The sequence below is a fragment of the Branchiostoma floridae genome, chromosome 18 (genome assembly GCF_000003815.2).
Source record: "Branchiostoma floridae strain S238N-H82 chromosome 18, Bfl_VNyyK, whole genome shotgun sequence".
Taxonomy (NCBI): Eukaryota; Metazoa; Chordata; class Leptocardii; order Amphioxiformes; family Branchiostomatidae; genus Branchiostoma; species Branchiostoma floridae.
Window position 1 is genome coordinate 602,393 of NC_049996.1, and position 22,460 is coordinate 624,852.

At 39.9% G+C, this 22,460-nt stretch overlaps 2 protein-coding genes across 2 annotated transcripts in view; both read left to right on the top strand.

Annotated features, from left to right (window-relative positions):
- LOC118405944 overlaps positions 1 to 11,182 on the top strand; it is a 23,119-nt gene extending 11,937 nt beyond the window's left edge. Inside the window, exons 12-24 of the mRNA XM_035805797.1 lie at positions 756 to 863; positions 1,267 to 1,443; positions 2,057 to 2,185; positions 2,857 to 2,977; positions 3,638 to 3,723; positions 4,382 to 4,501; positions 5,399 to 5,548; positions 6,264 to 6,476; positions 7,326 to 7,614; positions 8,047 to 8,174; positions 8,613 to 8,831; positions 10,196 to 10,303; positions 11,000 to 11,182. Coding sequence (XP_035661690.1) covers positions 756 to 863; positions 1,267 to 1,443; positions 2,057 to 2,185; positions 2,857 to 2,977; positions 3,638 to 3,723; positions 4,382 to 4,501; positions 5,399 to 5,548; positions 6,264 to 6,476; positions 7,326 to 7,614; positions 8,047 to 8,174; positions 8,613 to 8,831; positions 10,196 to 10,303; positions 11,000 to 11,182 — 2,031 coding nt within the window. The remainder of the gene's footprint in view (positions 1 to 755; positions 864 to 1,266; positions 1,444 to 2,056; positions 2,186 to 2,856; positions 2,978 to 3,637; positions 3,724 to 4,381; positions 4,502 to 5,398; positions 5,549 to 6,263; positions 6,477 to 7,325; positions 7,615 to 8,046; positions 8,175 to 8,612; positions 8,832 to 10,195; positions 10,304 to 10,999) is intronic.
- A 2,394-nt stretch (positions 11,183 to 13,576) lies between these two features.
- LOC118405273 (polycystic kidney disease 2-like 2 protein) lies at positions 13,577 to 22,460 on the top strand. The gene is made up of 9 exons (XM_035804685.1): positions 13,577 to 14,009; positions 14,617 to 14,804; positions 15,094 to 15,168; positions 15,413 to 15,511; positions 16,491 to 16,727; positions 17,305 to 17,479; positions 18,265 to 18,480; positions 20,845 to 21,183; positions 21,564 to 22,460. The coding sequence occupies exons 1-9, from the start codon at positions 13,577 to 13,579 to the stop codon at positions 22,361 to 22,363; spliced, it is 2,562 nt and encodes an 853-aa protein (XP_035660578.1). The 3' UTR covers positions 22,364 to 22,460.

The following is a 22,460-nucleotide window of genomic DNA, read 5'->3' on the forward strand; positions in this document are numbered from 1 at the left end:
GGCAAATTTACTCCCACTAGGCTAAGTCTAACCCCGTGAAAATTCTACCGGGTGTGGCCGGTTACCTAAGCGGCTGGGAGCTTCCCTGGCCCCGTACAAAGCCTGCACTAAGTACGGTAGGCCCAGCCAGCAGTAGACTGGATTCCAGGTTAGTAGTTGTCTTGATTTCATTTGATTGATGAAGATTGCAATACACATAAGAGTACACATGGGTCACATGCAGCTATTGCTGGCGTTGTACAATGCTACATGTAAGTCTGACATGTAACATAATTGACTAACCTAAGTTGTCTGTTTATTGTCAGGCACTATGGCCCATAAGGACGAACAATTGACATTACATTTAAAAAAACAATAAACTACTACGGTAACCTAAAATCAAAATACAGGATTCACACTGTATGTCGTGTACGTGGTCTGTGTACGACGTGACAGTAGTTATTCCAGAACGTACTTGTGGAAACTACATCAGCTAGAGTATAATAGCCTCTAACAATATTGTTCTCAGACGCCAAGAGGCGAGTCGCAAATGAATGCGTCAGCTTACGCCTCCTAAGCTGACGCCTCCTAAGAAGCTGACACTGACATTAGATACAAATAGAAAGTATATTTGAGCACTGGCCCTGAACAAAACCACTAAAGGAGTTAGGTAAAAAAATATCACAACCCTTTTGTCGGAGTGAAACTAATATTAAGATACTTCTTCTTGAGACCTCAAAGTTGAAAATGTTTCTGAAATTGCTGTCTGTTTTCAGGTTGATTACACACCTCTGTTTGACCTCGCTGTTGGTACAATTCTGTTGTTTGTGCGTGGTCACTCAGTGGATGGGCGCTTTTTCGAGTTTGAGCTTGCACCCATTGAGGTGAGCGATCGGCATTACTTTTGTGTGACACTTTGCGTCTGCCAGAATTCTCCTTGATGGATGCAATTACAAAATTCAGTATTAGTATGTTGAGTAATGTAATTAAATCCTTACATTGTAGATAAGGGGACACATTAAGAAATGGTAAGTGACAGAAATTCCTATAAACACACCACACATTATAAGTCTCTTGTATAATAGTCTGCGGAAACAATAAGATGAATCTGAACAAATTGCTTTCTTCATAAGTGGGATTTTATTAACAAACTGTCAAACAATGCAAAATTATCCAGCTGGATTGCACCATTTTGGGATTAACAGAAGTGTGCGGTATCTGTTGTGTTATTATCTGTACTGTATGTGTCTGCATGATTCACTCAGTGCCATCTTCTGAATCTTACAGATAAGTCCACCGACAGTGTCTCAGCTACAGAGTTATCTTGACAACTTCTACATCCATCCAAATGGCCTGTTCTTTAGACAACTATCTTTGGAAGACTCAGAGACCGCTTTTAAAAATGCTATACTTGCGTCGGCCGCAGCGGGACATTTGGCTTATACAGGACACGATGTGTTGGAGGTAATACATGTAGTCAATATTCCATTGATCGACTTAGCAGACTTTGAATATGAAATAACATTGTTAATTTGTTGAAGAGGTTCATCAGCGACGTTTGAGTTATGTAGAAATTTGAGAAGCGAGTAGGAAAAGAAAGCAAACAGAAAGAAACAAACATGTCACAATACCCAAGATCGAACCCGGGTCAGCAGATCAAAAATCCAATGTGCAAACCATTTTTCCAGAAGAGGCTCAGGGATCAGCCAATTTGTGTCTGTTTGATGCTACTTAAACCCCCCACTGTTACAGTTAGTTGACACAGTAATTCTTCAATCAATGACTCTTGAAAACATGTATTAAGCAAATTTTTGATGTCTGCTCAGGTCCATGATCAAAATGTACTGAGCAGACATAAAAAAATTGAAGGTGCATGTTTTACATGTTTTCAAGGTCACTGATTGAAGAATTACTATTAATTAATTGCTTTTCTTATGAAACATGCACAATTTATGATAAATGGTATATGCAGTACAAAGAGCTGTGTTAAGCTACCGGCATTTTTGGCAAAATGATTGAGTTGTAGATATCTTTGGCAATTATGACTTATGTTTGATTTATCGATTTTGCTTCACAGCTTGTGGACATGATAACTACAGGGTTATCAATGGTGGTGGAATTGGAGGATGTTGAGAGCATCAATGGCATGTCGCTCTCCCTGCTCCTTTCCACAGTTGTACCCGACATGGTATCTGGACAATCCCAGGTAATGTATTAAAGCACACCTGTAGTTCTCACAAAAGTTGCTAGGTGGCCCAAGCCTTCCCAAGATATTTGGAGCACAAAATCATGGTTTGTTCAGAACGCACCATGTAAAATCCGGATATTCTGCTGCAGTACTGAAGAATTTAAGACAACAGGAAACTTAAAATCATTGTCCTGGTATCAATGTCAGACCTGTTGTGATGACGAACATCATTATGATAACAATGTACTACATTGATATAGTACATGCTATTTTAATTATTAAGTCAATGGTGTGATATTTTGAGAGAGGAATACCTCGAGCCACTCACCTACAAATACCTCCACTCACCCACAAACCATTTTTTCCTGTTAGACCTGTTTGAAAAAATCTTACCTGACAAAAATCATTAGACCGGATTTTGGACCTATTAGAAAATGAACCGATATATTGGTAGGCTTTCACATGTTAAGAGCTAACTGCTTCAATAAAATAAGAAGAGGGATGTAGAGTAGGGTTTATAATTGATTTCTACAAAATTTCCACAGTCTTTTCTTAAATTACTACCACTTTCATTCTGCCCCGTTTTTTTAGTCCCCATAGACACATGTCTAGACCTAGACCATACAAACAAACATCTACCTGTACCTGAATTTATTGTACCGGTACCCACATTAATTTTTTTCTTTCAGGTACTGGCTGCTGCCTCCTTAAGAGCAGCTTTTGAGAGAACAAAGGAACTTGCAGGAAACACCACTGCAGGGGTGACACCATTAAATGTCGTTAACACACTGGCAGGCTTCATGTTCTCTGGTCAGTAATGTGCTGTTAATACATTAAGCGAATTCTTATCATACCTGTGAACATTTAGTACCTTAGTTTAGAGAAATATTGAATGTGCCTTTAGATTTAAATAAGAAATTGAAATTGTCATTATTATTGATGCTGAAAGTGCAATCAAACGTTCGAAAATGGATAACACCGCTTCTATCTAAACTGAATAGAAGGAATATTTTACCATTATATGTCTATATGTCTAATATCAGTTTATTAGTATCTTTATTTGATAGAATGTCCTAATCTCATGCACAGCTCAGCTAGAAAAATCTCCAGATTGTTTCAAACAATCTGAAGACTGAAGCAATCTGGAGACTTTTTGAAATAGTCTGGAGATTTTTTTAAAACATTCTCGAGATTTTCTGGAAAAACTGAAGATCTTAACAACATCTTAAGATTTTTCAGGGAGATTTTAAAAAAATGTCCAGATTTTTAATTACCCCCTGTGCATCGTTATTAGCTGTACAGTGACATGGAAGCTTTTAACAACTATCAACTTAGAAGTATCAACTTCATAATTATTAGCTGTAAAGGATAAGTAGTGTTTGTCCACAGTGCAATATTTGTCCAAAATTGGTCTGTAGGCTGTTATAACTAAGTAATATATAAAGTATTGACTAACTGCCTTATGTTCAGCAACTGTGAACGTAATGACAGCTTCATCCCACTGGGCTGAAATGGATCATCATGCTGGGAAGTTCTTTTCACCCAATCTTGTCTATGTAAGCATTACATTTTCTCCTAATATGCAGTTCATGCTTTTAATTACTGAAATGTAAGATCATAAATTGAAGCAAGATGATAAATGATCAGGGAACAGTAAACTTTAACAAACTCTAAATCTGTCTCAGCTACCGTCAATCTGAAAATATATGCAGCAATCTTATTTTTGCTGTTCTCTTTCAGTCAAAATCTTAAAAGAACAAATGTTTTAATTCTCTTGAATTGAGCCGCTATGGTGATTGAACCGCAAAAGTAAACCTTCAAAGTTATTTTCCATCCTACCACAAAATTTAACCCCGTAAATGAGTTTACAGAACATAGTAGCATACAAATTGACACATTTTTTTACATGTACTGTAAATGCAGAAATGTTCGCGGTGGATTAATGTTCGCGGTTTTTGCGGCGGCCGCTTCACCGCGAATTTAAAACCACCGCGAACATTTTTCCATAACAGGAAGAGACTACAGTGCATGGTGCTACCGCGAAATTAAAACCACCGCAAAAAGTCCATTTTACCGCTACCGAGAAATTAACTCCCCGCGAACTTAAATACATTTACAGTATCCTTTACTATTATGACTTAAATTTAAGCGTTAACTTTACAGAGTCCTTATTTGTACATACAAAATACATGTACATTGTGTCTCACTTTCTAGAGTCAAGAAGCCACCACGGTATCTTTCCAAGCCTTGGACATCATGGATGACATTTATCTAAACAAGCTGATGCCAGAGTTCTCAGATCCAGAAATTTTTGCAGACATTTCCATGTCCAAGGTATTGCTTTTATTACTGTTGAATTCACAAGAAAATCACCAACGTAACCAGATGTCTAAATGACCTAATATTTACCATATTTTCAAGGTGACAAAAGGCACATAATTTTGAAATAACAGACTTACAAGCATACTTGCTAATAGGTTCTAGACATTGATTTTTTTTATTGAGATTCATTGATTCTCTTTTGATTCACTTGATCTAAATTTTATATTTATTCTGCTTGCAGGTACTATGTTTTCAAGGTGACCAAAGGCACAAAATTTTGAAAGAGCAAGCTTTTAAAATTAATAAAATTGGCTGGTCACCATCTGGAATCAGCTGAGTCCTGTCCTCCGTAATATTGGGGTTCAAGCCACTGAAAAGTCCAATATCTTGACATTCAAGCGATCGCTTGTGAGAGCCACGTTTGTGAGATTTGACACCCAGTTCAATATCGACGTCCCCTGCTCTTGGTCCACATTTTGTGGGTGTGCCTCTTGCACTGCTTTAAGGCTACATTAGTATTGTAATTAGCTTTTTACTCTGTATATAATGATATTTGATAATTTTGTATATAATAAATTCTGTGTATAATTGTCACCAAATTGTATATTCATGTCTACTGACTTTTGATGTCTAATGTTTATTGTTTGATTTTGGTTTCGTATTGTTTTCTATTATGATTTCAGGTTTGGGAGGACAACTTGTAAAGGTGTTGATACACCTGTTTTGTCCTCCCTTCCACTTGTTTTTGCATGTGGTAAATTCAAATAAAGAAATAAAGAAATAAAGAAATGTTTTGTCATAATTCTCTGAAAACTCATACATGCTTGGTTATAAACATTGACTTTTGGTTGAGATGCATTGATTCTCTTACTCTCTTGATCTATATTTCATATCAATTCTCACTTGCAGGTTCATGTTAGAATCAAACGGGAGAATCGGACGAGGTTCTCAGAAAGAGTGTATCATGTAAGAGGAGACAGTGACTGCCTGGTCAGGGTTCCTTCATTCCCAGACCTTCTGGGTGATTCTTGTATCGACAACGATGTTGTTGGAATTCAGGTACTTGTTCCTTACTGAACAAGACATTTTCATAGTCATTATTATATTTATGGCACAGTCAAACCTGTGCTGGTGAATAAAAGCATTGACGATCACTTGCAGGAAATATCAATGCTATGGCCATTGATCACTCACTCACTCACTCACTATCCGGTTTAGCGTCCGTTCTTCCCTGTCTTGCAGAGGTTGGACGTATAGAGTTTGGATATATAGTCAAACCTGCACTAAAGTGACCACCTCTTACGACTGACCAACTCGTAATTGCGGCCACTTATTGGTTGTTCCTTGGAATATCTGCCCCATTGAAACAAGTATTAAGAATCATTTCTATAATGTGAACCCCAATCTGCTTCGAGCCCCTTGAGTGGTTGCTTAAGACAGGTTTGACTGTACCTGGACTTCGGAGATATAAGATTCTAATCTTAAGTTGTTATTATAATTTGCACATAGGTCTTAAGGCAGGTTGGACTGTACCAAGATTTTGAAGATTACTGAAAAGTTTTTATTGACCATACAAGCTTTATATTTTTTTGACACGACAAAAGATAAGTCAATGCAACGGCAATGAAAACTGCATATTGTACATTATTACATTCATTCTATCTGTGAAAAGTCTAAATGAATAAAAAAATTGATAATTGGGCAATGTTAAAAATAACTTACAATTCCTTAAAAAGTCTTATTTTAATTGTCTTATCTTCATCAAACGTTTCAGTTTCTGGAGTCGAACTTCAACCCTTATGAATACTCCAACAACTCCAAAGAGGTCCAAGCAGATGTCACGGGTCTTGGGGTGAAATGTGGAAACCGCACAGTACCAATCTCCGGTCTAACAGATCCCATCGACATCTTGACCAGGAGGCAGAACGACAGTCTTGCCGAATCAATCTATGTCTTTGAAGGGTCAGAACCACTCGACAACATGGCGGTAGGTTATGATCTAGACATCAAGTATAGTGCAAGGGGCAGGGCTGGGTACCGGTACAGAAAATTCAGGTCTAGGTCCGGTTCAGGTCCAATGGATCAGGTCCAGGTCCATACCTGAACCTGGACCTGATGCAATATAATATGACTCATACCAATGGTCCATTTCACTACAAAGAAATCGGTTTGGTAGAGTATTAGACTTACACTGGCGTTTACAAATCCTACAACGTTACTGCACACGTACGATTGGCTGTAAAACTTGGTAGAAATTAATATAAACTCTACTCTACTTCACTTTTGTTATTTTCTTCCACCTGCATGCGCCAAAACGTGTGAATACCTGATAAAATAATCTTTTAATTTTCTAATCGGTCCAACATCCGGTCCACCTAATCTTTTCAGGTCCGGTTTTTCTGGACCGGTCCAATAAGAGAAACCGATTTTGGACCGGTACGCTGTACCGATACCCAGCCCAAGCAAGGGCGGTAGATTCTACTTAACAATTTCTAGGGCCACATCAAGTTTCATGGAAAGTGGGCATCATCCCTATTTTGCTCCCTTACCCCCAACCAAAGGTGAATGGGCACTCATTTGCATCAGAATCAATACAGGTTGTTAAGTTCTTTCTCAATGATACAGGGTTTGAACATTTGAAAACAGCACTTTTAGAGTCCATTGACGTAACCATTCAGCAATGGGTGGTATTAAGTTATAATACTTAGCACATGACGCATCAAAGAAATGGGAACATTTTGTTTAGCTTTTCTATTTGTACACCATTAAGGTTTCCCCTTTCATGGCGCTTCAGTGAAAAAAGAACATTTTATCTAGCTTATTTCTTTTTGCACAGGTTTTTCGGTTCTTTGTGAGGAGCAACCACTCAGCATTAAGCCTAATTCTGGACTTCAACAGCACAGTCCTCCCGCAGAACGTTTCCATGTTTCTCCGCAAGGAGGCGCCACCAACACCATCAGACTACAACTGGACTACAGCACTACCCGTTTCTGAGGAAGGGATAGTGTCTATTCCTTGGATAAATGGAACAAATCTTACGTCCAACCCTTACCACTGGCTGCTTTCGCCGGAGGACATTGGCATCACTGATGCTGATGTGGAGAACATGACAAACTATTTCGTTGGTAATCTTAATATGCTATGATAATCATTGATATAAGTTCCCGTCTAAAAAAACAATGCCTTGAAGTGTCGACAAAATATTAGTCATGTGTGGCATAACTGGTAGAGCTTTTGGCTCAGAATCGAAAGGTCCCGAGTTCAATACACACCATGCCCATGGGAAAGGCACTTAACACGATCTTCCTCACTTCACTCGTGTAAAAATGGGTACCTTACTTCGGTCGGGAAGGTAAAAGAAAAGACTACGTTTACTTTCTGTCTGTCTGTAGTGTGTGTGTGTGTAGCACTGTTAATATCAATTACTAACTTGAGTGCAAAGCGACATTGTCATAGATCGTTCCCAAAGCAAATAGAAAAAAAAAGAGAAATACATGACCGACACAAGATTTCTTGTTGATGATTGGTTAAGACAACATTCTTATATTCTTTATCAGGAGTACGGATTGGTTCTGAGCAGGAGCTGGGGAGGGGAGACATTGTGAACTTCACTCTGTATGTCTTTGAAACATCCTGTGTCTATTTCAACGAAGATCTCCACTTGTGGCAAAGTGACGGCTGTGAGGTAACTAGAGACATCCTTGTGTTACGTTTCTTCTTTCAGAAAGTCACTCAAATTTCACTTCAAGCGTTCATGATGTTAAGATATCAATTTTCATTCGATTTTTAACGAGATTGTTCAGAGCAAGGTCATTAGACCACTTCAAGGCAATGAACTAAGAAGTTGGAGATAATTGTACGGAGATAGAGGTGGACATATTATGTCAGAATTCAGTCATGTGTCAATACGGTCATGTTCATATAAAACTGGTTTAGCTACATGTCTATTCTGTTTTAATGTTTCATCTGAGAGATACATCTGTATGCTCTTTATCAAAGATGCCAACACACACGTTGACAATAATCAATCCTTTGGTTTTTTTTCAATCAACAGCTGTTGTACACCTAGGTCTTTACTAAATGACAAAGTGTGCTCTATTTGATTCAATGCCCTCTATTTTAGGTTGGACTGATGTCTAACACCAGCCACATCCACTGCCGTTGTGATCATCTGACCAAGTTTAGCGGCTTTGTGAAACCGAACCCCCTAAACATCGCTGAGGCGCTGTCTGCCAACATTCTAGAGAACCCTGCAGGACTTGTTCTCGTTCTTACATTGTTTGGAATGTACCTTATGGGCATTGTTTGGGCCAGGAAGTCCGACAGGAGGGATCTAGTGAAGGTATGCCTGGTAGATAGAAGAAGAAAAAGAAGTTTCAATATTTCAAGACCTAGTGTCTTCTGGAACTTTATTGCTGTACAACTGCAAAGGATACAATGTGTGGTAACTTGTGCAAAGAAAACTACATGAGTTGTCTTTAAAATCTTGTATGAAAATTCCTCAGATATTCTGACTAAATATCGAGATGTTCTAAAATGATCTCAATATCGTTTAAGCACCTTGCGATGTTTTCAAATCACCAAATGCTTTGAAAAAATCTTTAAAATGCTTGGACAAATTTCCTGTATGCTTTGACAAAAAAAATATGCAAGTACAGTCAAACCTGCCCGAGCGACCACCTCTTCTCAGCGACCACCTGGCCATTTCGACCGCTTTTTCTCGGTCGCGATTTTTTCCCCATTGACGTAAGCATTAAGCGACCTTTTCTCAACGACCACCTGGCCAACGCGACCGCGACCGGCCGAAATTGGGATCCATAACGACCGCATAATTTAAAAGATTGAGGTTTTCATCGATTTTTGATGATTACTAGCGGGATTTTGTGCCGAAATTGGCCAGTTTGCGTCGGATTTTGACTGCCATTACAATGTTATGTTTAGAATAAGGATGCCGGCGGTCAATGGGTGGGTCAATGGGGCAGTCTACTGTAATATGGGAGAAAATTTCGTTGTAAGAAAATCCGACTTTATTTTTTTTAATTTGTAAAATCTATATCATTATAAAGTGAACGAATGCTGAAATGTATATAGCCTCATAATTTTTAAAGAAAGATCTGTGTAGTGCTTTTGTCCAACTGTACTGTTACATTCACCCGCGTGGGTAAGTACGCTATCGGGACGTACCGGGCATCGAATTCAAAAGGTGCACCGTAGTTATTTCAGATACGGCGATCAAGAACACAGTGACGCATAAATAAAGGCTTGTATAGTAACTGACAGCATCAAAGTTCCCTTATTGCCAGGCTAAAACGTTAGTGTACAAATATTGAGCTTTAAAACACTGTATCGTATAAAAGCTCGATAAAAGCTTGGGGTTAAATTTACAATTTACAGTTTGCATCGGGCATGATTTGAGTCGATACTCTTCTCAGCGACCACCTGCCCAAATCGACCGCCTTTTCCCGGTCCCCCGGGTGGTCGTCTTGGGCAGGTTTGACTGTATACCATTGAAATAGACAAGGTTGTTAAGGCCTGTGTCAGTTGAAAAAATCTACTTGTAGTGAGATTGTCCACAATAGCCAGGCGATTCATATGATTCGTGATCAATCATAACACAACTTAGCCTAGATGATAAGTATCTCAAACTAAAGTTAGTGATATATTTGAGATAGAATATCACATGTAATGGTAGTTTATCTATTCTAGGCTGGTATTGGGATTCTGCCTGGCCACAGACTCAACCCTAGGAAGGACTGCCAATACGTCATCACTGTTTATACTGGGTTCAAGGCCAATGCTGGGACAACTGCCCAGGTGGGATTGCATGTCACGTTTGTATTGCATTTTGGTTACGCACTAGGTTTGTACTTAGGTAAGTACAGTACCTGGCATAGTGTACAAGTAATAAAAGAAATGTAATGCTTGTGTGGGAATGCTACTATCAGTGCAAAAGACTATCAGCACTAAGGACAGAGGTCTCTGTATGTATGTAAGATATACATTACTATCAGCACCAAGGACAGAGGTTTGTGTATGTATGTAAGATATACACTATTATCAGCACCAATGACGGATGTTTCTGTATGTATGTAAGATACACACTACTATCAGCACCAATGACGGGTGTTTCTGTATGTATGTAAGATACACACTACTATCAGCACTAGGGACAGACAGAGGTTTCTGTATGGATGTAAGGCACACACTACTATCAGTACTAAGGAAAGACATAGGTTTGTGCATGTATGTAAGATGCACATTACTATCAGCACTAAGGACAGACATAGGTTTGTGCATGGATGTAAAGTAAACACTACTATCAGTACCGAGGTCAGATGAAGGTTTGTGTATGTATGTAAGATACACACTAAGATCAGCACCAAGGACAGAGGCTTATGTATGTATGTAAGGCACACACTTTTTTCTTTGGGACAGGCCAAAAATTGATGCGCGCGCGGATGTCATTCAATCAAATAAAATCAACATGGCCTTACCTACGTGTTTCCACAGGTAACTGTCGTTCTGTACAGCCAAGACCATGGGAGTCCGCCCTTTACACTCAGCGATGAAAAAAGGATTCTTTTTGAGAGGGGCAGCGTGGATTCATTTCTTGTGTCGACGTCAGAGCCGCTGGGGGCCTTACGTTTCCTGAGGGTTTGGCACAACAATGGCGGCTACAGCCCGGAATGGTGAGTTAAATCATGTTTCATTTTTCACGTTAATTCATTATTGTGGTTTGTTATAATCGAGTATATTGCAAAGCATTCACATTCATTATTTGCCATAGGTGTCTTTTAGTGAGTCTGTGTGACAACCTACATTGACAATAGTCTATGCCAAAATTTCCGTCGAAAGATGGCTAAAATTTGTGTGACACATTCAATGTCTATAATTTGCTACCACAAATGCCTTTACTAGGATAGATGCGATAGGACCGTTACATCTTGCGGTTTTACTCTTAATCTTTTAACAAATTATTCACCTTGCTTGCAGGTTCCTTAGCCAGATTGTAGTCACAAATAGAGGAAACAACCAACCAAATTTCTTCCTTTGCAACAGGTAAGACAACTTGAAGCTACCGTATAATGTTGTGTTATTTCATGGATACTGCATTGATGCACTGGAGATTATGATTCGTGTGAAATATTTTCAAAACAAAGTAGATCACCACTGTTATTCTGTTTTAACATCTATTCTCAAAGATGGTTTGCTCTGGACAAGGATGATGGGATGGTCTGTCGTGTACTTATTGAGGCTGATCCGGACGAAATGAAGAAATTTCGCAACTTGTTCCTGGCCAAAAGCTCCAGGTAGTATTCTTTTTAATGTTGTAACTAAAGTTCTCACCAATGTAATCCCTTTGAATTCATTAAAGCTGTGAAAAACAAAAACATCATATCAAAAATATCAGTGTACAATTACGTGCGGTAAAGTCACCCAAATAATGTTGATATTTTGGCACCAACAGTTACAAACGCTGTCCTCCAATAGTAATTTTTATCCATTTATCAATGCATTTATCATTAAAAATAGTCCTTTTACAATAGTCAGTCTAGCATTTTGCACCAGCTACTTCCTTATTTAAACGTGCTTAGTTTTATATCTAAAATTCTGGTACACTTACCTACGTAGGGACATGAACGATGGTCACCTGTGGTTCTCCGTTGCCGGCCGCCCTGCCCGGAGCCCGTTCACCCGTGTCCAGCGCCTGTCCTGCTGCCTGACGCTGCTCTACAGCACCATGCTTACCAACATCATGTTCTTTGGCCGGGGTAACGACTTCGACCCTCCCGAGCCAATCAGAATTGGCGGCATTGAGATGAGCCCACCTATATCGCTTCCACAAGTATGGTTTGAGTAAATGCTTTTTGGCATATAACAAGGTTCTTCCAACACAACTAAAATATTACTCACTTCGTTGGAAGTAAATACGTTGGAAGTGAGTACTATTTTGGTTGTGTCGGAAGAATCTTGTTATATGCCAAAAAAGCAGTTACTCAAGCAACTGGATATGACTTTGGAAACGGTCAAAACGGTCTGACCGTTTCCAAAATCATATCCAGTTGCTTGAGTAACTGCTTGTTGGCTTATCTTATTACCTGGATGTCTAACCTACATCGACGAACCTTGTTATATGTTTTAGATAAGATTGTGGATATAACGGGGGCCGCCCTCAGATGCCCCCTGTTCTAAGATGCCCAGATTTTTTGCTGATCTTATTATGCATAAGTACGCCGTGTTTGTTGCCACTGACTATGATGATTAGAATGATGATAAACCAAGTCCAAACAAACAGCTTTTTTTTCTATTATTTTTTTTTACACATGTTCACATCCCCTTTTTTTGAAGACATAATTTTCACAATAATGTTGGTAATGCCGAATCACTGTGGTCACCTGTTACTAGGTATTGGTGATGTCGAATATGTTTCCCAGTGCGTACATAGTTTTTTTGTGATTTTGGCGTTGTCGTTTTTCGTAATGATTTTGTTAGTCGGGCCGCCGCATTCAGTGCATTTCGCCCATTTCCCATGAAAACACGACCTGGATTGTGAATGATTTAGCCCTCCTCGCGTTAGACAAAAAGCACACACAATCACAATTCTACTGTCGAAAGGAAGCTAATATATCATAAAATTAGAATTTTTATTTATGTTTGTCTAAATTGGTCACCAGCTTCCGAAGAGAGCAAATTCCAAAAGCGGGGCAGGTTAGGACGCACTCAAAATCGGAATTTATATTCACGATAACGTCCTCGGTGTTTTCCAGTTGTAACGCGGAGGGTGAAGGGTTCATGAACAGTATGGATGCCTTCCTTATTCAAGTATGGTCTCTAGATGAATGCGTTAAAAATTCATAGATCAAAACTTGACCACTCTTTGTCAACTAGTGATGGAGCGCCGTGAGTTCGAGCGCATAAAAAAGGGGGGCATCTTAGGGTGGCCCCCGTTATGGAAAACGTTCAGATATGGACAATTTTAGTCGGCACCTTTCAGAATCAATCTCATACCACTGTAATATTGCATAAAATATGAGGCATACTCGTAGAAATGTATGCACTTATCCTTTGATGTAACCGTTTCAGATCATGATTGGTCTACAGAGCGCTGCGATCATCATGCCCATCAACCTGCTCATCGTCTTCTTGTTTCGAAACTCTGGTTCTAAATCGTCTATAAAGGAAAAGACAAAGTCGAGAAAGGGAACGTCTGTCAATAAGCCGGCCATGTATTTGCCTCATAAGAAACAAAATGACAGAGAAGCGGAAAAGAAACAAAATGAGCTACGCACCCTGGGCAATTACGAATCTGAACCTACGTCATTTTGGCGCCACAAAGAGAATTCTACAGCCAAGAAAAAACAGCTTATTTCGGATTATTCTGGAAAGCATATACACCGACGCCATATACATCTGGACTTTGATGACACAATAGAAGAAATCAACACCAGCAATGGCACGGATTCGAAGGACCCTGAGACAACACGAAACACCTCACTTCCTTGGTGGTCAGTGTACATAGGTATGTTAGGATAGAACGTATATTTCTTAAGATAGAACATAAGAAGGTAATCTACATAAGGGCCCATCACCCACCCCCACCACCACCATCACACACACACACACACACACACACACACACACACACACACACACACACACACACACACACATTGCTCCGAGGAGGTGGTAGATTCCGTCTTCCCATCACTTTTGATTCACTCTTGGCGTCATCGCACTTCTGAATTCCGGATAGTCAGCCCAGTAAATCAGACATCTTACGAAGGTCGATGAGATCTTTGTGTGGGAACAAACCTCTATAGTACATGGTACCTCTTACTAACTATACAACTATCGATTCTACCAACACAGATTAGTTTTCATTATGTAGGATAAAACTTTTTCGAAACGTTACCAACGCGTCAATGTCCCTTACAAATGGTAAGCAAAACTTGGTCAATATCACCACAAATGGCAATTACTCTAGGAACTGGGTATGATTTTGGAAACGGTCAGACGTTTCAGATAGTCTACTACTTTCGTCTGTGACAATGACGAAATGGTATGGTTTGCCAACATCAGTGAGGTTTGTCAACAATTTTATGATATTGTCCCACCTTCCTTCACAGGTTGGCTGCTTGTCTGGTCAGTGAGCTTTGTGGCTGCGTTCTTCACCGTCTTGTACACTCTGAGTTTTGGCCGTGCGAAGGCGGAAGCGTGGGTCTTCACCTTTCTAACGTCATTCCTCACTGACCTGTTCCTGATACAACCCTTCAAGTTGATGCTTGTGGCTGTGCTGTTTGCCCTGATAGTAAAGGTATTAAACCTGTATTGTTTTCGTCGGCGTCTGAGGGCGCCGCCATGTTGAATTGTGAAGTCATCAAGTGGCCATCTTGTTTCCAGTGACAATTTGCCACTTTATTCACAATATTTATCAACTATCAGCGTCACAACTAGTCTTAATTTACAAGTTTAAGACAACTGTCAGATAGAGAAGAACTAGATCCGCAAGACAATGCTACTGGGACACCGGCAGTTATTTCAGACTGGATTTCAGGCAAGATTAATAGGTGTAAGTCTATCCAAATCTTTTTATTTTTCGGCAGAAACCTGTAGAAGATGAAGACCCTCAGCCAGAGCCGCTGCAAAAGGACGAAGAATATCTAGAGGACAACAAAAAGGTATCTTTAGTCCTATGTTTGCAGTTTTCTAAAGTTGTGCTAACCTTGTTTAACCAGCAAAATATGGTCAAAACTCCATATGCCACCTAACGCTTAAAAACATGTAACAGTACACATCTTTTACTGTTTCTTGTATTCATACATGTATGTAGTGAAAAGACTAATTCAAAACTAAGGTACATAATGTTTAGAATGTGTTGTGTTACGATGTCTTTTTGTAAAATCTGGTGTGCCTTTCTTCAAGGTGGTGACACATGATTCTAGACACTGGCGGACGGCAACCGGGTGGATGCGTTATTTGTGGACGGAGGAAGCCAATACGCTAGAACACCACAATAAAATGGTAAACGTCGTTCGAAAACGTTTATTCTTGGCTTGATATTCACAAGATCCCTGTAAGATATTCATGTCGATGTAACGCGTTAGAATTAGACTTCAATGTCACCGTATAGAAATTTTCTAGTTCATAACCACATACACTTCATATGTGAAACAATGTTTCGGTGACCGTCTGTCACCTTCGTCAGGGCAATTACGACCTGTTCTTTCTCGCACTGCAGCCAAGTGTCGCTGCAGTGTTACAAATGCACTCCCATCACATTATCACATCAATAATATTAATAATAACTTTGCTATTATGTAATAACTTTGCTATTCAGTTATTTATTAACCTAATGCAATTATTCACGAATGGAATACCCAAATTTTACCATATTCTTGTTCATTTTTGCCTGTAAATTATTTTAGTGGGGCCTGTAAATTATTTTAGTGGGGCCGCGTAGCACAGTGGTATTGTATTCGGCCCGTGATCGAGAGGTCGCCGGTTCGAATCCGCCTACCGTGTTGCCGGTCTTGTGCCCTTGGGAAAGGCACTTTACACGACTTTCCTCACTTTACTGAAGTGAAAAATGAGTCGTCCCTCGGACAGGACGTTAAATGGAGGTCCCGTGTATGGGGAGAGCCATACCCCATGCACGTTAAAGAACCCCCACACGTGCGATGGTGCGGTGTGCGTTGGTGCAAATCCTTCTGTCGGGAGTTGGTGATTCACTTCAAATCACCCGGATGGAGGCCTGGCGAACCTCTGTCTCGTATCAGCCACATGGTGAATTACATCATTCACCCGGACGGGAGACCTGGCGCATCCCCGTCTTGTAATTAGCCTACGAAAGGGTATGTCACCCCGTAAGGGGCGGCATAACCCCGTCGTGTGTAGACATGTGCGAACATGTCTACATTTGATCACGTCGACCGATGATGATGATGATGATGATGATGATGATGATGATGAAATTATTTTACATGATGATTTCTACCAACAGAGTACAGAAACTGTCAACTCTGAGCTTCCGCTAGACGAAATTGACCTGGCCGAACAACGAGCGGACAGTCTAGAAAGACGCAAGAGACGGAAACAAATCCTGGAGGTCTTGACATTTGGGTTGTTTGTGACTGTCATCATGTTGACGTCATACGGCGAGAGAAGTCCCTTGGCTTTCTACGTCACCAAGAATGTACAACGGCTTCTCTTAGAGAGCGGGGACATTGAATTCTCCGAGGTATAGACTTTGATATGTGAATAAGTGGATAAAGAGCAAGTTCAACTATAAACCTCAAAGTTGCTTTTAGGTGTGGGTACCGATACAGAAAAAAATCAGGTACAGATACGGTCCAGGTCCGGACCTGAACCTATACCTAATTGTCTGTGAAAAGTTGTGAGTGGGCGATACTCAAAACAGTGGTCCATTTTGCTACAAGATAATCTGTTTGGTGGAGTATCCGACTCCCACTGGCGTATCTTCAAATAAACGACGCTAAATAGCTCTGTACCCCTGACTAAGAATTCCCGACGTCAGTAGAAATGATTATAATCACATCTCTACTTCACTCTTGTTATTTTCTTTGACCAGTTAATCACAAAATATGTGGACGCCTGCCGATATAATCTTTTCGTTTTCTAATAAGTCCCAAATTCGGTCCACACAGTTCTTTCAGGTCCGTTTTGTTAGGACCGGTCCATAAATAAAACCGGTTCTGCACCGGCATGACGTACTGGTACCCAGCCCTAGTTGCTTTCTATGATACTGTAGCAGACCTTCAGGTTTAATATTTGTTATCGTTGCTGTTGTTTACTAGATTAAGGATATTCCTTCTTTCTGGACTTGGATGTCTACCGGGTTGATCCCTGTCACCAATGCAACCCAATGGTACAACGGTAGAGGGCTCGGTTCCTTGGAGGCTGCGATTATGGAGGACATGTTAACCTATCCACTGGGCCATGTACAGCTTCGGCAAGTGCGACTAAGCCCTGGTGGGTCCATGAATTTTTTATTATTATTATTTTTTATTATTATTGAGTTTTCATATCATAGACAAATAACAAAAAAAATTGGGTGAACCATCCAACGAAAATAATGTCAACAGATAATTCAAATCTTGTGTATCAGAAATCAAAACAGTTTTCCAAGCAGAGAAAATTATTAACACAATTCAAATGTAACAATGCTAGAAACAGAATAAACAGAGCATCAGCTGCATAAGCTAAGGTGCCCCCACTTCCCCAGATGCTTCTTCATTTTGCCTTTCTTCAAGGTTACATGATACACTGTACTTTGTAAAAGAAAGTAACGTATAGGAGGAGGGAATCATAATTTAAGCGGTCCATGAATTGTTTGAAACTGTATTTATTAATGTGAAGATCGAATCGGGCGCTGGTCATTGAGATCACACGAGGGAGGACAGGTTCAATTAAGATATAATAGACAAACAGATTTCATCGAGTCCTGATAAATCTATCAACGTATGTCATATTACACATATGTATGCTACAAAAACAAATAGTAGAACGAAAGCTCAGTGTTCACAGTCCGTGTCCGTTCATTTTGGTCATCTCTGTATATTTCTGTATGTTTCTGATGATAATCTTCTGTATAGCATTTCTATCGATTTCAGTAAGCTAGCCTTGTATAGTCTTCGATGAGGTCATCTGATAAAAATACAGGTATAAAATTTGAATCGATATTGTTTCATATACCACACTACTTGTGATAATAATTGGTTGGAAATACTGACTGACGCTTCTAACATTTTTTCCAGGAGAACATTGCGAAGCACCCAAACGAATAGCAAGCATAATATCTCGTTGTAGAGCGGCGCACTCCTTTGCTGTTGCCGATACACAAAACTATACTGAAGGGTGGAACACAACAGCTGAGTTGAGAGTTCTCGCCAATACGACGGAATCGCCTGAGAACTCCTACTACTTGGAAACAGAAAATCCATGGAGCTACACGTTTGCCTCTGTAACTGATGGTAATGTGTAAATCTGTTTATTCATTTTACCTCTTGTATGTTTACTTTAATTTCATTCCATTGGACTGAAATTAAGTGTTTGTTGATAGATCACATCTTTGGAAAAAAAACTAGCAAAAAATTGACAAGATCAGTATACGGTTTGCAGAGATGTTAAATATAACGCCATTTGTAAAGAAACAAACAATCATGGAATGTTTTAGCCTACCCGGACACGTAACCGATGCTCCCAATCTCCGACAGTTCAAGACTCGTCTCTTGTCCTCATTTTAGATTATCCACAACTTACGACCTTTCTTCTATTCCACCATTGCACTGTGTACTCATCAATTTTCATAATTATTTTACATCACATCAATTATGTTGTTATATTTCAGCCATACCATATATGGTATGGTGAAATATTTTGTATTCGTAATGTTTCTTTCTTTCTTTCTTTCTCCTGTCAAATCTTCAAAGCGATTCATCTCCGTCGTTCCGTGACCGAATGACCTGAAATTTGGCACAAGGGTAGAGTGGGTCAATACCGAGGTGCTGTTTTCTCTTTTTTTTCATATCTGCCTCTAAAATGATTTTATTGAAGTTTAAAGGTCATGTTTTGACCAAAACGGTATATTGTGGCCCCCTGTTCCCTTGAATTACAATGGAATGTTCTTAAATTTGGTGTAGATAGGCATTAGATAGTTGGTAAAATGATCCAGGTAAAATTTTGGGCATAAACTACTTTAAAATGCTTAATTTCAGCGCTTTTCTGAGGGGAAATTGGTTTTCTTTCGGCTTCCTGCCGTGAACTCCAGTGACCCCAGAGCCCACACGTGCCAGGTGCCAGCGGTCTGGGGGGAGCGAGAGATAATTACTTTATGGACGCCAGCCAATCAGCGACGAGAAAGGCGAATGCTAGTTAATATTCATAAGCGGGGCCTTGCAATCCCGTATATACACAAACAGATGCATATTACAGCCTTACAGTGGCCATATGGTCCCCTTTGCCGGGTTTGAAATTGTAGTTTGCGAGGATTTGGAGTTCAGACAGGGTCATTTGAGCGGTAGCGGACGGTACGCGTGCATTGAACGTTAGTGTCGATGAATTTACCAACATTCCGCATGGCACTCTCAATCATTTTCGGCAGATTTGGACAGGGAAAATTGGACGGCTTGCGTTTAGTTTTGATACGTAAGTTTGACAGTGGCGAGAATGCATGTATTTTTCCCCGAACAAATGTAGGTACTTCTAGTGTTGTTGTTGTTCTTTTTTGACGTAAACTTTGTACATTCAAATTGTAAGTAACTTTAAACTGCCAGAGTTTGAGCCCAATAAAACACTCTCAATACCAGAGTATCACCACTGACCTCCGAAAAGAAACCCCCGAACAAAGTAGAAACACCTATCCTCCAGGTCTCGCACGCTACGAGCAGGAAACACTCAGACAAGATTACGTCCGATGGCTGATTGCATACAAAGTAAAACAATTTAACAGTGGTATGCAGGGGCATATACTTAACAAAGAATTCGAAGGAAAATGAAATATATAGATAAAGCCAAATCAAGTTAACTTGTTCGTCCTGGGATTTTTCAGAAAAGAAATGAAGCGACAGGGTGGTAAAATTCTTGTAAAATTTCGAGACGTCTCCGTTTATGTAATGGCTCATACAAAACAAGAAGAAGATTGAAGTTTTTAGCTTGAAAAAAACAACAACACTCCTACTACACTGTGCCTGCACCTGACAATTATTAAAACGTATGCCCTACTTGCTTAAAAAAAAGTTCACTGCAATAATAAATGCACCCACATCACAAGGAGATTATGACGGTACTTAGACCTAGTTATCGAAGTGGAAATTGTTGAATGGCGTCATGTAATTTCATGACGAAAATCTTCTGAATGGAAGATGCGTTTTTTTTTCACTCTCGGAAAAATAGGAGCTGCCGCAATTCTGAAAACCAATCAGTTATGCATAGGCGCTCCTGTGGAAGATTATATTCTTCCATATGGGCCCGGGGCATATTGGGCAAGCTCTGTTTTGACATGGAATCAATTCACAATATTAGTTCTCTTTTGGGGATAACTTACATTAAATATTGCATTTTTGCGCAGGGGTGACTTGGAACAGTCCAATGTTGCGTGGGAATGGGTATGGCTGAAATATGCTATATTTGCACCCAAGCAAATGTCGGCCTTTCTAGTGTATGATATATATTCATATGTCTTTATAATTACTTGTGCATATGTGTAAATTAGCTTTGTATGTTTCTATCTTTGTGTGTGGTCAGTCGTCACCAGCTTAGGCTGCCTAGGCTGACCCAGTGTAATGATTTTGTTGTCATTTTAAGCACAAATGCAATGTTACTTTTTTTCTCTGCAGGTTTTCCATACTTTGGAAAGCAGGGAACCTACTTGCCTGGTGGATACGTTACTTCGTTGGGAAGCGCAAAGCATACAAGTTTATCTCGTGTTGAACACTTACAGCAACAGGATTGGCTAGACGACAAGACTCGGGCAGTATTCATCGAACTCACTTTGTACAACCCGCACGTGAACTTGTTTTCCGTGGTTTCCATGGCAGTGGAGTTCACCAATCAGGGTGCGGCGTACAAAGGGTCAGAGGTCGTGACCTTGCGACTCGTCCAGCACGACGCCATCTTGCTCCTTGTTCTTAGAGGATGTTTGGCACTTTTTATTCTTATATTTGCACTTCGGGAAGGTGAGTTTAGAAACATATTAAAGGTCAATCTCTTCATTAGCACAGAAAATCTGATAATCTGAATGACATCGTAAAAAAATGACAACTATGTAATTGATCTAGACAATTGTAAAATGTAACCCCAGCCTGTAACGCACAATTGGGTCTTTGACAAACATAAAGGTCCCACTTTTTTCTCATTTCTTTCTGTCTTTTTTTAATATTCTGTATGTGAGCATTGTCAGGATAATAGCTAGAGTGATAGCATCTGTCGTGACATAGTATATACGACGTTTTGTCACACGCAGACAAGAATATTCTTCTTCACCGCATGTCAGTTTTGGTTAATACTGAGGCGGACCGTCAAACAAGAATATTAAAATTTCACCATTGTATCCTAGGGAAGACGCTTTTCTCGCGTCCTCTTGACTATCTGACTGAGTTCTGGAGTTGGGTAGAGCTTCTCGTCATCGCTGTAGGCTTCTCAGCTCTTGGCGTCTACTTCCACACACAGAGCATCATAGATGAGGTGGCGGTACAGCGTACAGCCGGACACAACGCAACATTTGGCGGGTATAAGAGCGCAGTCGGCTGGTTCCAAGTCTACACCTACCTTTTGGGTCTCCTCATCTGCTGCGCTACATTAAAGTTCATCCGTCTCCTACGCTTCAACGCTCACGTATACGCATTGTCTATGACAATGAGACGATCCCTCAAGCCTGTAGCACAATTCATGCTTACCGTTGTGATCCTCATCATGGCGTTTACACAGATGGCAAACTTGATTTTTGGTGTAAAACTCTTAGAGTACAAAAACATAACTTCAAGTCTGCAAAGCCTTTTGTTTATGATGATGGGCAGCTTTGACTTCGAGGCTTTGACTCAGGGACATGAACTGTTAGGCCCAATGATATTTTTCACTTATCAGAGCATGATGCAGTTTTTCTTGCTTAGTATGTTTATGGCGATCATAATGGACGTTTACAGCGAAGACACCCAATCGACTCATACGGAAGAGCTGAACTTCAACGCCTTTGTTAAGGAATCTGCCTTAAGGGTGTTAGAGAAAGTCAAAGACAAAAAGTCTCCTAATATCAATGTTGTAAAGAATATTTCAACAAGAGACAGAGGAACATTAGAGGACATGCTTACAAAAATAGATCGCATGGTGGGAGACCTTGACACTGGTGTTTATGATTAACATTTTACATTTTGCAAAAGACATTAATGAACACAAAATATCACAGTGACTGTTTGTACCAACATTTGGTTCTCTTGTTCTTTTCTTTTGGATGTCA

Bases quoted from the DNA above. Each gene is read 5' to 3' on its own strand.
- LOC118405273 (XM_035804685.1), top strand. From the start codon at position 13,577: ATGATTGGTCTACAGAGCGCTGCGATCATCATGCCCATCAACCTGCTC. The intron at 15,512-16,490 runs GTAAACGTCGTT...TTCTACCAACAG, and splicing joins TAGAACACCACAATAAAATG to AGTACAGAAACTGTCAACTC. The intron at 18,481-20,844 runs GTAATGTGTAAA...TTTTCTCTGCAG, and splicing joins GTTTGCCTCTGTAACTGATG to GTTTTCCATACTTTGGAAAG.